Source organism: Girardinichthys multiradiatus, chromosome 9 (assembly GCF_021462225.1).
Source record: "Girardinichthys multiradiatus isolate DD_20200921_A chromosome 9, DD_fGirMul_XY1, whole genome shotgun sequence".
NCBI lineage: Eukaryota > Metazoa > Chordata > Actinopteri > Cyprinodontiformes > Goodeidae > Girardinichthys > Girardinichthys multiradiatus.
Genome location: NC_061802.1, coordinates 12913476 through 12928455, shown reverse-complemented (window position 1 = coordinate 12928455; position 14980 = coordinate 12913476). Strand labels below are relative to the sequence as shown.

General features: G+C 39.6%; 1 protein-coding gene across 2 annotated transcripts; it reads left to right on the top strand.

Moving 5' to 3' along the window:
- The first annotated feature begins 539 nt into the window (after positions 1-539).
- Positions 540-14958, top strand: ctdspl3 (CTD (carboxy-terminal domain, RNA polymerase II, polypeptide A) small phosphatase like 3). Of its 2 annotated transcripts, none has more exons than XM_047375743.1 (11): positions 540-825; positions 4160-4283; positions 4385-4525; positions 5811-5925; positions 6109-6220; positions 9111-9197; positions 9847-9909; positions 10000-10079; positions 10256-10382; positions 12418-12513; positions 14498-14958. In XM_047375743.1, exons 1-11 carry the CDS (start codon positions 706-708, stop codon positions 14561-14563), a joined length of 1131 nt encoding a protein of 376 aa, XP_047231699.1. In that variant the 5' UTR covers positions 540-705; the 3' UTR covers positions 14564-14958. The 2 variants fall into 2 exon arrangements, with proteins under 2 accessions (XP_047231699.1, XP_047231698.1); XM_047375742.1 differs by having other exon boundaries at positions 542-825; positions 4160-4304.
- Positions 14959-14980: the final 22 nt, after the last annotated feature.

Sequence of the window (14980 nt, the reverse complement as noted above, 5' to 3'; positions counted from 1 at the left end):
AACACTCTGGATGAGCTAAAGGCCGCTATCGAAGCATCCTGGGCCTCCATAAGACCTCAGCAGTGCCACAGGCTGATTGCCTCCATGCCACGCCGCATTGAAGCAGTCATTTCTGCAAAAGGATTCCCGACCAAGTATTGAGTGCATAACTGTACATGATTATTTGAAGGTTGACGTTTTTTGTATTAAAAACACTTTTCTTTAATTGGTCAGATGAAATATGCTAATTTTGTGAGATAGGAATTTTGGGTTTTCATGAGCTGTATGCCAAAATCAACCGTATTAAGTCAATAAAAGACCTGAAATATTTCAGTTAGTGTGCAATGAATCTAAAATATATGAATGTTAAATTTTCATCATGACATTATGGAAAATAATGAACTTTATCACAATATGCTAATATTTTGAGAAGGACCTGTATAAACAGAGAACATGTGACTTGTTGCACGTTGTTCGTTCTGTTCAGTTTTAAGCACCGCCCTCTAACGCTGTCCAGAGCAGTAAAGCGAACGCACCGCTGCAGATTTAAACGCACTATACGCGTTGCTTCGTGAAGACCCGGGGATGAGCGGGGCGGAGTTAGAGAATGTAAACGTCCAGTTGTGGGGCGGGTGGAGAAAAACCGAAGCGTTTGATCTAAAGGAAGCCGGCGAAGCGGAAGCGTTTGCGTTTAGATGCTTTACAAGTCCTGTATGAAGACAAAAAATGAGACTTAGGTCTCAAAAAACTATTACTGCTGCATCGGAGACGCCGCGGACGACGCGTCAACGGTTGAGACAAACGCGCCTTTCGACGACGGAGACGGAAAGCCCGCTACCAAACAAGGTAACTGCCATCGATATAAATCTAATGTTTCCATTTAGTAGTCTTGGAGACCTTTGTGGCAGCAGCCAACATTGTTCGGGTGAACGATCCGGGGTAAACGCTCAATGTTCTGTTGCTTGGATTGCTTCAACACACCAGATGGTGTTGCTAATGCTAACACACGTAGCTGTATGTTGTGTTGAAACAGCATCTGGACGATAGGTGGCCGAAACGAAGGGCAGCTAATCGTCCCTAAGGGTAGTTAACTAAAGGCAGTTAAATAATTTAGGACATCGAGGTGATATTGTAGAGGTTCTGTAGTAAATGTTTATCCACGAAGGTCACAAAATCAGCTTTTATTGTGGGTTAAACTCGGTCATTTTTAAAGCTCCGGTAGGAGGCGCTGTGTCCAAGTAACGCCGAGGTTAACTTCCGACTTTCAAGATATCTGTTGCTGCTCAGATCACCTTTAGCTCAAAATAAAACGCATTGCTAATCTGGACGGAATTTTCCGACACTTAACGTGTGTGTAAGAAAACTACCTAAGATTGGGTCTAGTTCAATATCAAAATAATGTATATTTTATAACAAAAGCTAGATCTTTATTATATAACATGCCTAAGTAAAAAGTCATTACACACCGCTTTACCAAATCTAAATCAGAAGCCAGATTCAGATTTTTATTTTACTTTTCTTTTACCATTTGTCAAGTGCTTATGACGTAAATTATCATACATTTTTGCTGTTCTATACAAGCAAAACAAGCTGATATTTGGTTATTAAGTCGATCTATCTGCTCAGGTAGCCAACCTGCAGCTAGCTGATCAACAAACGCGCTGCCCATAACTGTGTTTTGTTTTTACACAAAATCCATATCTAACTTTGTGGTTTTAGTTTAGAATATTAGAAAAAAATTGCCATTTTCTCTATGTTGTGGCAACAACTGCAAAACACAGTAGAGACTTCCATGTTCCCGGTCCTTTTTGTAGTGAAAACACTCACTGAGAAAAATGGTTAAGCACCTAGAAGACTAGTCAGATTTGATCATAATATGGTACACATGCAGACTAATGACTAGCTGACCCTGGAGTTTTTTTACAAAACAATGTGGGATGAAACAGTGTGTGTTTACCATCATATACCGACTGGTGAGCCTTCAGGCCGCCTCTACAGAGCAGTGTTCACTAAAACCAGCCGCCACAGAGACAGTTTCTTCCCCCAGGCTGTTTCTCTGATGAACATTTAATAGAGTACAGAACAACAGCATACAGATGTTGCAAATGCACCTTTTTATTATAGATGTGTATATTGTACATTGTAAATTGTAAATTTGTATATTCTGTCATGCAAAAACAGAACAAAAGAGCAAAGTATACCAGAGGCAAATTCCTTGTTTGTATGTACGAACTTGGCAATAAAGCTGATTCTGATCAGGAGACTGATATTTGTACTGCCAAATGCTGAGCTATTGGAAAATGCGACCAATCAGACTGACCTCAAACAGAATGTGACCCCTATCTGACCTCCTGATTTGATCTGCTGGTACCAATTCAAGCCAAGTCAGAATTTATGAAGATGCAGCAAATTCCAACAACCCAGATGCTATTAGTCCTTATAGAGTCACATTTTACTTTCATCAGCATCCCATATCACCATGATAATTCAGATCTATGCCAACAGTTGGCACAACATGGCATATAACTGCATAGAGGCAGTTGAAATAAACTCTTTTTGACTAGTTGGTATATTTTTTGTTCAACTATAGATTGAAGGAACTAAATGTGTTTAGATATAATCATAAAGGAGCCAGAGGTCAAATACTGAGCAGGTGATCAGGTGCCACATTTAAATACTAGTGCTGTGAGTGTGTGTGTTTCTAGGACTGCAGCAACTTGGCCAGACTTTCGCCTAGAGCTCAGTAATATGGACAATAACATATTACAATATTTATTTCTGTGTTGAAGGTTTCAACGATCAGGATAAAGTTTTACTAGTCGACTTTATAGGATGGCATCTACTTTATTTTTTTATTAACTGAGATGTATATTCAAACAGTTACATAAACTAAACACAAAATTCCCTTAAGCAGCGTGGAAAATTATTAATTATGTCAACTTCTTTATGTCAAGACTTTCTCAACTAGCAGTATATTGATGTGCAGGTCCTATTTGTAGTTCTCTTTTAAGAGTAGAAACACATTTGAGGACAAGAATAATATAATGGAAATCAACATTACTGGTTCTCAGGCTTGTAAAAGTGCTGAAATAATGATGGACCCATGCACTGCCTGATAGGCCACATGTACTGCATGTCTTCTTCACTGACAGCCTACTTTTATTATTGTTCTGTAGTTTCCTGTTCCTCAATTAAATATTTTCATTGTTTTATTATCCGGCTCTACTTAATGGACAAAGTTATATAAAAAAGAAAGAAAAAAAAGCATGTAGGATGTTTAAACATGAAGACTTATACGTATCTAAAAGAGCCTAAAATGCAACATTTACCACCTTTTTGCCCCTAATTGTTAACATTTAAATAAAAACTTCAGGTCTGAAAACTACAAACCTGCTGAAAGGTGATGCTCTGCTCAGATTTTATCCTAGTAAATGGAGGAATGTTTCCTGCAGACCTGGATGGAGGCACTGAGTCTGGGTTGGATTAAAGAACCCAGCTGCCTCTGAGAGGTGGTCCAAAGAATGTAGGTCACCAGAACACACGTGTTTCATGCTGTGAACACAAATGAGTCCTTGCAGGGTTGAGCTGGTGCCAGGATTTACTTTGGTTTGATGGTTGAAGGCAAAAATGTCTGCTTATGCTTCAGCATTTAGTCTGATGTTGCTCATTAAAAGCCCAAATCAGAAGTACTCGGTCATAAAGTGATGACGATCCATCGGTTGGTGTTTTATTATTCAGCTTTCCTGAAATCTAACCGGTTTCATGGAAAATAAACATACTTTTTATGAACAAATGTTCAACCTTGCATGTTGGAAATAAAATACTTATTGCTATAAGAATGTTTTTCAATATGTAGAATAGAAGGTTGCTATAGTGATTTTAACAACACCGACTTTGATCATAGCTGGATTCGTCTATCTAACGTTTCAGGTTTGAGGTTCCATGTTCAGGCTTTTAAAAGCAAAATTATCATCTTCAAGGTTGATTTTCCTTCATGCAGAGAAAAGGACACAGTTCTTTTAAGGCTGCATCAGCAGCTTGGATCCAAATGGCAAATCATGAAACTGATATTGGTTAGATCTAGTAAGGAAAATGTACAGAAAACCTTTTCTTTCCCCTCGCATCTCTCAGCCCTGCTTATTTTAATGATTGTTTTAAATTTGACTTCATGTCTGGCTAGGCTGAGCAGGAGTCCTTTGTTAACAAATCAGAGGATGAAGTTCCCACAGTCAAAAGGCGACCACTACCTCGTGGCCGGGCAAGGAAGAGGCCAAGGGCCATCGCTGTTGAGGACCGCGAGTCGGGTATATTAGCTCCAGCAGCAGGTTCCACTCCTAAGATTTTAATGTTTATTCTCCTTATTCTAAAAACCTGTTTTCTGACTGATCCTCTCTTTGTCTTCCAGATTTGGCTTTTAAGACTCCACTCAAGCCCATAATGCACCATGAGCGCATTCTGTCAGAAATTGATGTGGCATCTTCTCGTAATGCCACGGCCAGAAACATCTATCCGCCCATCGTGCGGTTTCTCACACCCAGCAAGGAGAGTAGGTGTCGCAGCTGTTAATTCAACCTAAAACAATGTGGAAGAAGAGCGTCAGTGATTCCCTTTTGTTTGGTGAACACTCTAAAGTTGTTATCATCTTTTTAAAAAAAAATCATCAGTCTTATGGGTGTCTACAGCTTTATGCTCCCAAAGGCTTAAATTCAACTACTGCTTTCAAGAAATATGTTAGATGTGGGTCTTTATTTTTCTCCTCCGCATCTTGAGATTTCAGTAGTTGAAAGACTTCAGTGTGGTGATGGTCGCATCGTTAAGACATGGCTGTCATGTCGACGTGAGTAAAAGAAGAGGGTTTTTATCCACATTGTGGTTGAAAACTAAGAGCTAGTGAGAAAGATCACATGCTTTAGCTGCGTTTTAAGATTATCATCAAGGTGAAGAATCGAATGCCGGACGGCCGTGTCGAGGACCAATAGTCTCCATGTATGGGGCGCCTGCTTTACCTCAACACCCGGGGCCCTTTAAGCGATTTTTAATTATTTTTTAAACAACTGAAATAAAGGGGAACACAACACTATATTAACAGGGACTAAATGTCAACACTTTCACAAGACTTGCTTTTCTATAAACTCAGAACCTTCCTTTAAGAGGACCTCTTCCTTTTTAAGTTGTATTTCAAACTGTTTGGCTTTGCTGCAGAAACTTTTACCTCGTTACAGACAAGGGTAACCCCTCTTACCATGAGGGCTCATTATATATCAGGAGCAAAAGTGACGCCACTGTGTGTGACACAAAGAATTCACTCTAAAACAATTCAAAATATTTTAAAGACAAGCAGGGCGTGATTACATGGTGGATATTTTAAACCATCCATACCATCTTGGATTAGCAAATAGCCCAGTCGGCATTCGTCGACGTTAAAAGCAGTTTCTGTGTGTACTCACTCGCAAACTTAACTCTCAAATGTCTAAAAATCTGTAAAAATTTCCAAACCCGGCATATTCTATGACACAGAAGCTCACATCTAGAAAGGGAAACAGGAAACTATAAAAACAATTATAGTTTCCTTTCCTTTTGAAATTCCTCTGACTAAATTTTAAGGTCATTGCTGATATTCAAAATAATCTTCTTTCTTGAGTAACTGAATGTTGTTGCTGTCGGGACAACATAGCACTTTGGTGACCAGAAGAAGGTTTTTCTTTCATTTGTTGCATTCCAGACCAGCATAGTTTAATGGTGAACAAAACGAGAATTTTTTTGCTGTAATTATTCCTGATGATTGCTTCTCCTGCATGGTCATATCAACCAGTCTGTGTTTTTCTGTGCAGATATGAAATGCCCTGAAACTGGCAACAGTGTTTTGATGAGCCCAGAACAAGGTGTGTTTGGTTATGGTTCCATTGACCTACTGGCTGGAGATGAGGATGATGACGTCTTTGATCCGTACGTTTCTTTCTTTATTTATTTTTTGGTGTACTTGCTGTAGATTTACTCCTGACTCCAGACAAGGGGAACACAGTTTTTAAAAACGGCTGGATTTCCAGTCCCAGAATGTATTTTCCTACTAAACGTACATATTTTCTCCTGGTATTATCGGTTATATAAATATCATTTTTGTGTTTTCAGGTTTACTTTTATTAAGAACATACCGTCACAGTCTCAGCATTCCCGACCGTGTCTCAGAGATATCCCACCAAAGACCAGGAGCACTCCAGAGGCCACGTTGGTGGTCGACCTGGTAAGTTCAATCACCTTCGACATTATGCCTCCATTACATTAATATTCAGTCCTGAACGAAACCAATATAATAATATAAACTAATTTTGTTGGTTAGCAGCTCAGCATGGTCATGCTCCTTTTCTTACTGAATTAAAGCCAGATACTCGAACCCTCAGGTCCTCAAACCAAAATCTACTCCTAGTCCCAAGAACTAAATTTAAAACCTGAAGGTGTCGCTGTTTCCAACCTGCTGCACCTCGCCTGGAACGAGCTTCCTTTGTCTCAACGCCGTCTCAGATTAAATAACGTCTTCAGCAGCTTAACAGGATTTTCTTTAAGATCTTTTTCAATATTATTGTATTTGTTTTAATTTTTTTTATTTGCTCTTTGTTTTTGTTTTTATTCAAGTTTTATTTAATCATGTTTTATTGTTTATACACTTTATGAAGCTTTCTGGGATGTTTTTTTTTTTGTATCTCTGGAAGGTCCTATATAAATATATTTACCATTATGGTGAGCCAGTCACACAGCACTGATTGGCTGCAGAGACATCACGTAAACAGCATGCGGCCCTCTGTCTGGGCCTGATTTGTTTTGTGCATGAGCCACATGTAGTATGTGTTTCCTTAGATGTCAGTTTTATGCAAAGTGATGCTGCATGTCGAGCTGAAAGAGTTGTGAGCCCATCTGCAGCTGATTATCCCCGACTTTAAAGAGCTGGGAGGTTATACAGGTCCTTCTCAAAATATTAGCATATTGTGAAAAAGTTCATTATTTTCCATAATGTCATGATGAAAATTTAACATTCATATATTTTAGATTCATTGCACACTAACTGAAGTATTTCAGGTCTTTTATTGTCTTAATACGGATGATTTTGGCATACAGCTCATGAAAACCCAAAATTCCTATCTCACAAAATTAGCATATTTCATCCGACCAATAAAAGAAAAGTGTTTTTAATACAAAAAACGTCAACCTTCAAATAATCATGTACAGTTAGGCACTCAATACTTGGTCGGGAATCCTTTTGCAGAAATGACTGCTTCAATGCGGCGTGGCATGGAGGCAATCAGCCTGTGGTACTGCTGAGGTCTTATTTAGGCCCAGGATGCTTCGATAGCGGCCTTTAGCTCATCCAGAGTGTTGGGTCTTGAGTCTCTCAACGTTCTCTTCAAAATATCCCACAGATTCTCTATGGGGTTCAGGTCAGGAGAGTTGGCAGGCCAATTGAGCACAGTGATACCATGGTCAGTAAACCATTTACCAGTGGTTTTGGCACTGTGAGCAGGTGCCAGGTCGTGCTGAAAAATGAAATCTTCATCTCCATAAAGCTTTTCAGCAGATGGAAGCATGAAGTGCTCCAAAATCTCCTGATAGCTAGCTGCATTGACCCTGCCCTTGATAAAACACAGTGGACCAACACCAGCAGCTGACACGGCACCCCAGACCATCACTGACTGTGGGTACTTGACACTGGACTTCTGGCATTTTGGCATTTCCTTCTCCCCAGTCTTCCTCCAGACTCTGGCACCTTGATTTCCGAATGACATGCAGAATTAGCTTTCATCCGAAAAAAGTACTTTGGACCACTGAGCAACAGTCCAGTGCTGCTTCTCTGTAGCCCAGGTCAGGCGCTTCTGCCGCTGTTTCTGGTTCAAAAGTGGCTTGACCTGGGGAATGCGGCACCTGTAGCCCATTTCCTGCACACGCCTGTGCACGGTGGCTCTGGATGTTTCTACTCCAGACTCAGTCCACTGCTTCCGCAGGTCCCCAAGGTCTGGAATCGGCCCTTCTCCACAATCTTCCTCAGGGTCCGGTCACCTCTTCTCGTTGTGCAGCGTTTTCTGCCACACTTTTTCCTTCCCACAGACTTCCCACTGAGGTGCCTTGATACAGCACTCTGGGAACAGCCTATTCGTTCAGAAATTTCTTTCTGTGTCTTACCCTCTTGCTTGAGGGTGTCAATAGTGGCCTTCTGGACAGCAGTCAGGTCGGCAGTCTTACCCATGATTGGGGTTTTGAGTGATAAACCAGGCTGGGAGTTTTAAAGGCCTCAGGAATCTTTTGCAGGTGTTTAGAGTTAACTCGTTGATTCAGATGATTAGGTTCATAGCTCGTTTAGAGACCCTTTTAATGATATGCTAATTTTGTGAGATAGGAATTTTGGGTTTTCATGAGCTGTATGCCAAAATCATCCGTATTAAGACAATAAAAGACCTGAAATATTTCAGTTAGTGTGCAATGAATCTAAAATATATGAATGTTAAATTTTCATCATGACATTATGGAAAATAATTAACTTTATCACAATATGCTAATATTTTGAGAAGGACCTGTAGGTCGACCCATAGACTTCGATGCTGATCATTAACGCGTCTAAGCTGTCAACCCACTGAAGCAGCTGCTGGATCAGCAAGTCAGGACCGCTGTGAGGCGAACAGCTCATTCATTCAGACAGATGCACCTTGAGCAAGCTAAAGGTGATTACTGCAGTGCTGAACCGAACTTTTTAGGAAAAACCCAAACCAAAAAAGAGACGTTGGTGTAACAGCCTGACTTTAACACAACTCAGCTGCCAACACAATATCCCTTCAGTGGCAGGTACGGTCCATCAGCAGCACTAACTGATTAATATCGTCATGCAGTTGATCCTAATATGTGTCACACATAAAACGGTATTTACAGGTTATGACGTGTTGAGGCAGAGTTTCTGGTTCATCACCAATATGCATCTTACCATACGATGTTAAAAATGTGTGCAGAAAATTGATTAAAAACCTGAACATCATTTCAGATTTTTATTTGTTTCTACTTCCAACCAGTTGGTTGTAAACCTTGGTGTTCTGGCAGCAGCTGGGTTAAAGAAAACAATGACTGATTAGTATTCATCTTGTTTCCCCAAATAGGAGGAGACGCTCATGTTTAGCTCTCTGAATGTGATCGAAGAAGCAGATTATACTTTCTATGCAACATTCCAGGATCATCAATACAAGGTAACCACTCTCTGGGCCTGTTCTTCACTAATTTTTTATTAATCTACCATAATGTCTTTTATTTGCTGTGGTTATCTTTTTTTTTTTTTAAATTAGTAATGTGCTACTTGACCAGCCCCTGAATGAGGAAAATTCCCTGCCGGTTTATTTTTTTTAAACAACTATCTCCGTCAAAGAACCTGGCGCATGTTTTTTTTTAATTTTTATTTTATTTGTTGTATTGCCTAAGGAAAAATAGAATCTGCTAGTAGGAAAAAAACTAAAGTCTGTTTCGACTAGGAAAAGCCAGATCCTGATGGGTCGAAGCCTGTTGAATATGCATATTCATACCTCTACAGTTTTATCATGGGTAAATACAGACTTCGCTGTATTCAGTCTAGCTTTATCACAAAATGCTGAGTTTAGTTACAAAGTTGTTACCATTTTTATTATTTGTCCTTTTTTGGCGAACTCCTTTACCTTTTTTGGGCTTTTTTAATTTCCAGATAACTAATGCTTTACACCGATGGTGCAATGCTCCGAACCATTCCCAGAATTCCCCTGTGGTTGATTAATTTACGCATTGAGCCACAGAGGAATTCTGGGAATGATTTGGAGCTGCTGGAACGTTTAAAGTAAAAGTTGTATGTTCCTTTGACCCTAAAAACAGGTGTACATGATCCTACGGCCGCATGTGCGAGAGTTTCTTCAGGCCATGGCAAAAATCTACGAGGTGTGAGGATTCAACTAGTTGTTTTATTTTTGATTTTTCAGACCATTTACAACCTCCAAGTTTATAACTGCAACTTCCTGTGTGTTACAGCTGTTTGTTTACACATGTGCGAAGAAGGAATATGCCGAGAAGATCCTGGAGATCCTCGATCCTCAGAAAAAACTGTTCCGGTATGTCTCCTTCAGAGCTGCTTCTGTGTGCTCGATGAGCTGTTGTGTAGAAGCACTTCACGGCAGGTTTTATTTTTGTTAGTTTTGAGGACATACAAAAGGTACTGTGAGAATAGTTTCTTTTTTTCCCAGGAGCACGCAGAGTAGAAATGACTTTTATGTGTTGATTTCAACAGACACCGTCTGTATCAGGATGACTGCGCCTGCGTCCTCGGACACTACATTAAGGACCTCAACATCCTCGGGAGGGATCTGACCAAAACGGTGGTTCTGGATAATGCACCACACACGTACCCTTACCATGTAAGAAATGTGCTTCGCTCTTTCCTTCCAGGTGTAAATACACAAAAATGATATTGTTTTAAAACGATTTGGTTACAGACGAATAGAACTGCAATATATCAAATCGTAAAATTCAGAATTGTAATCTTATAGGATTGCTTGGTTGCAGTAGTTGATAGGTTACTATATTTTGAATGCTGTCCAATTGCATTTAATATTTAAATAAATATAAGTGTTTAAATAATGTGCCAAAACTATTTATGACTGGTTGGACAGATTTTCACTCCCCTTGATGTCCATACTTAATGAATATTTTAGTAGCTGAGAAGCTAAAGCTCGGTGGGACATTGGGATAAAGGAAAAGAGTCAATTTAATCGTTATCATTGCAATATTTAGCAATAGTTTTGCAATTACTGTCCATAACAGCTTGGTGTTGAAGATTAGCTGCTGATGTCTTCTCTCACACAGCCTGATTTGATCTGTAGACATCAGGGCTGCACAGTATTGGAAATTGTGCAGCAGCAACATTGTTATTAAATATTGAGCTTTCAGCGGCGATAAAGCCATATTTTCTTATCTTTCATTACATGAATGATATCTCAAACTTTGATATTGTAACGGTGGCATATTTGGAGACTTTTTATGTCGTAAAACATATTTTCCTTTTTTTTTTTTTTTTAAATAACTGCTTGTAGTGATGGGACTTATGGCTCTTTGACAGGAACCGAATCTTCAGGTCCGTTCACTTCAACGAGTCGTTTAAATTATCTGTTTTTGAAAATGTGTATATATTTTTTTGAAGAACAAGCATTTTTACCCTTAATATAGTGTTAAACATATAAGTTTTTGGTAAACCTGATGTGTTTGTAAATGTTATTACTAAAGTTAAATCATTTGTATTAAGTAAGATTCATATTTTTATTTAAAAGGTGCACAATAGAACCACTGTATGTTCTTAATTTAATGCATGTATAGATAAAGCATACAATATCAAAACATAAATATCAAATACCCTTGTAGTTCTTTACTACGCGTTGTTTGCATAAATAGCATTCTAATACTATATGTAATAAAGAAACAAAATGAAGAATGTGAAATAGAACAATAGAAGAGAAAAAAGTACACTTGAGATGCTTTGGCAGAAATAAAAATCACCAACTGCAGCATTAAATATAGCAAATAATGAAACGCACCAATGTTAAACAAGACTGAACTGGAAACATGAACCAAATAAAGTGAGCAAACTCTTTGTTGCGTCACTCATTGTTTTGTCTTTGAGCAAGAAGCACACCATGACCCTCCTCCTCCTCTCTCCCACCGCACACAGCCTGCGTCGGTGCCGCACACAGCCTGCGTCGGTGTCGCCTGCGTCGGTGTCGCACGCAGCCAGCCTGCGTCGGTGTCGCACGCAGCCAGCCTGCGTCGGTGTCGCACGCAGCCAGCCTGCGTCGGTGTCGCAGCCTGCGTCGGTGTCGCACGCAGCGCCGCACACCCTGCCATCATGTGACGAAAACAAACCGTGAGCAATGGGCATGTGCGTTCTATGCTCTCATCTACCGCTCTTTCCGTTTTCGTATTTAATTGCCTAAATAATATAAGTTAAATTGGAAAAGTAAAGAAAAAGAAAGTAAATTTGTAAAAAAAAAAATCAAAGAACGGCTCTCACTAAGACTCCAGCCCCATGGTTCAAGGTAAGGAGCTTTTCAAAAGAATCAATTCGTTTGGTGATGTCACATCACTAACTTCTTGCATCTCTTTGTATCCTCTGACTTCATCATAGCACTATTACTGAAAACGACTAACTTTGACTCTCCTTCGCTCTGCAACATCTGCACCAAAGAGTGCAGTCAGTGCAACCTGGTATTTTACTTGAACTAATCAAAATAAGATCTCATTCTTGAGTTTCCACCTGACCCGTTTGGATGAAGAACCTTTCAGGCTGATTAGAGTCACTAGCAAATTTCTCTCCACCTTTCCTTACAATTAAAACAATATATTTTGACAAGTTTAAGCATACTTGTTGGCTTAGTGGTTTCTATTTTTTTCTTTCCCTAGTTGATGAACACAATACCTATTAAGAGCTGGTCTGGAGGAGCAGAAGACAAAGAGCTGCAGAAGCTTGTCGCCTACATGGAGAAACTCGCTGCAGCTGTAAGTCTGCTTTTTCATACACTTTTTCCATTTCCTAGATTTCTCCTGAAGTAAGTTGATACTTCTGAGGGAATTATAAACTATATGTGCCCAGCTGGTGTTCTTCATACAAGATAAAACAAACATAAAACATTTAGTAGCTCCTGTAGTTTTTCCTTAGTCACATAATGTAACAGAAATATATGTTGAAGACAGAATCCTGGGCTTTTATTGTTCACACTGCATCTAAAAACACACTTTAAAGAAAAATATTGTCCATCATCAAAAATCATTTTGCAGTGTAGAAAGAAAGCTTCTGCTGCCCTCCTGTGGCCATATTGGTAAATTTAGAAGATCTACAGATTAACCCTCAATACTTCATACCCTCTGGCAGATTTAGGTTAAAAGTAAAATTTTAGTTTAACTAACATGTTTCTCCTGACTGGAAGTAATTATGTTTTGGAGCGGGCCAGCCAGAATCCGGATAGAGATTCTGTGGACAGAGCTAAAGATTGGGGCGATGATGAGAAGGCCTTCCAACCTAAGAAAATAATAGTCAAAATGCGGAAATGACGACACAGTTGATGCCAAAATAGGTTTTGCCATACATTTATTAAGATTGGTCTAAATCATTTTTTACCTTTTTTTTTTTTTTTTTCATTAATTCCCTTTTTTAGACCGTTTATCTTTAGAGAGATGGCTCTCATTTCCTGTTTTAAAGAAAATTGTGGCCGAATGGGGAAAAAAGCAGAAAAAAAAAATACTTATTAGAATGTAAATGGGCCACCTTATCAGCAACATTACTATCATTACAAAATGCATGGAGTTCTTCATCGTTAGCTTGTGGCATCAATATCTCTGCTGTTAAATTTATACATGTGCTACGAGCAGCAACATGACTCCTGGATAGAATAGAAATATCCTCTATTGTCCCTCAGAGGGGAATGCAGGTGGACCGGCAGCAAAGTTACAAATGGCAGCATGCAGATTCACACAAAGGAAAATATATAAAAACAGAAAGTAAGAATGAGAGACTGTACATTAAGGGCAAATTTACAGCAGAATAAAATTATACTGTACAGTTATTAAAATTGGGTTACTCGGATTTAAAGAAATCTGCATAGATGTTTGTGCATATAAAAACAACAGCAGACATTAGACCTTGGATCTGTTTCTGGTTTAAGTGAAATGCTACCCAGCAGCTCTATGAAATTGCTTGAAGATGGATGGATGGATTATTTTTGATTTTTAGGAAAATAGTCATATCTCCAGCTACTGTATTGTTTATCTTTATCTCATTTGATGGGAACTACAGAATATGAGGGTTCAAACTGAGTTAACAGAGAACATAGAAATGCAATTATATGATGTGACATTATAATTCAGGCCATTTCCAATCAATAAAACAGAGGGAGCAATTAAAAATGGCTCAGTGTGGCGATATGTCCAAGTTAAGAAGTGCTTCAATCTTATATTTAGGCTCATGGATATAGTTTTTTCTTTTTTCTTTTAATTGTGGGCTGCACGGTGGTGCAGTTGGTAGCACTGTTGCCTTGCAGCAAGAAGGTCCTGGGTTCGATTCCCGGCCGGGGGTCTTTCTGCATGGAGTTTGCATGTTCTCCCCGTGCATGCGTGGGTTCTCACCGGGTACTCCGGCTTCCTCCCACAGTCCAAAGACATGCCTGTTAGGTTCATTGGTCTCTCTAAATTGCCCTTAGGTGTATGAATGAGTGTGTGCTTGGTTGTTTGTGTGTTGCCCTGCGATGGACTGGCGACCTGTCCAGGGTGTATCCCGCCTCTCGCCCATAGACTGCTGGAGATAGGCACCAGCTCCCCCGCGACCCACTATGGAATAAGCGGTAGAAAATGACTGACTATTTTAATTGTTAATCTCTTCCACCCTCCCAGCTGTTGTGAAATGAACCAGTTGTTATCCTCAGCAGCATCTGCCTGCTGCCATTTCTGCCACGTCTACAATTCTGAATATCTTTTTTTGTTTTTCCAGGAGGATTTCCAGGGGGTGCTGGAGAAGAGGAAGGACCACTTTCACAGGTTGCTGTCCGAGGACTGACAGACCCTCCCGTCTCATCACATGACCGTTGTAGCTCATGCTTAGGTTGACAAGCAGATTCCAGGTTGGATCACCTAACCAGCGGGCAGTGTGTCTGTGAGAAACCTGCTCGTCCTCCTCCAGTCCTCCCAGATGACTTTAAAGGACGGCACATTTTAAAGATGCTGCTGATTGATCATCACTTGAACCCACCTTCTCCCAGAACTGATTTATTAAGCAGCAAACTGCTAACCTGTATACATATTTCCAGAAAAAAACTTGAATTATTTTGTTTATATTGCTAATTTTCTATTTATTGATCATATTGCTAGCCAACAGCTTTTATCTGTATATTTCAAGAACGCTTTTTTGTTAATGCCATACATTTGCCCAGATAATAAATGTCTAAAACAATGCAACTGTGTTAGTTTAACTCAT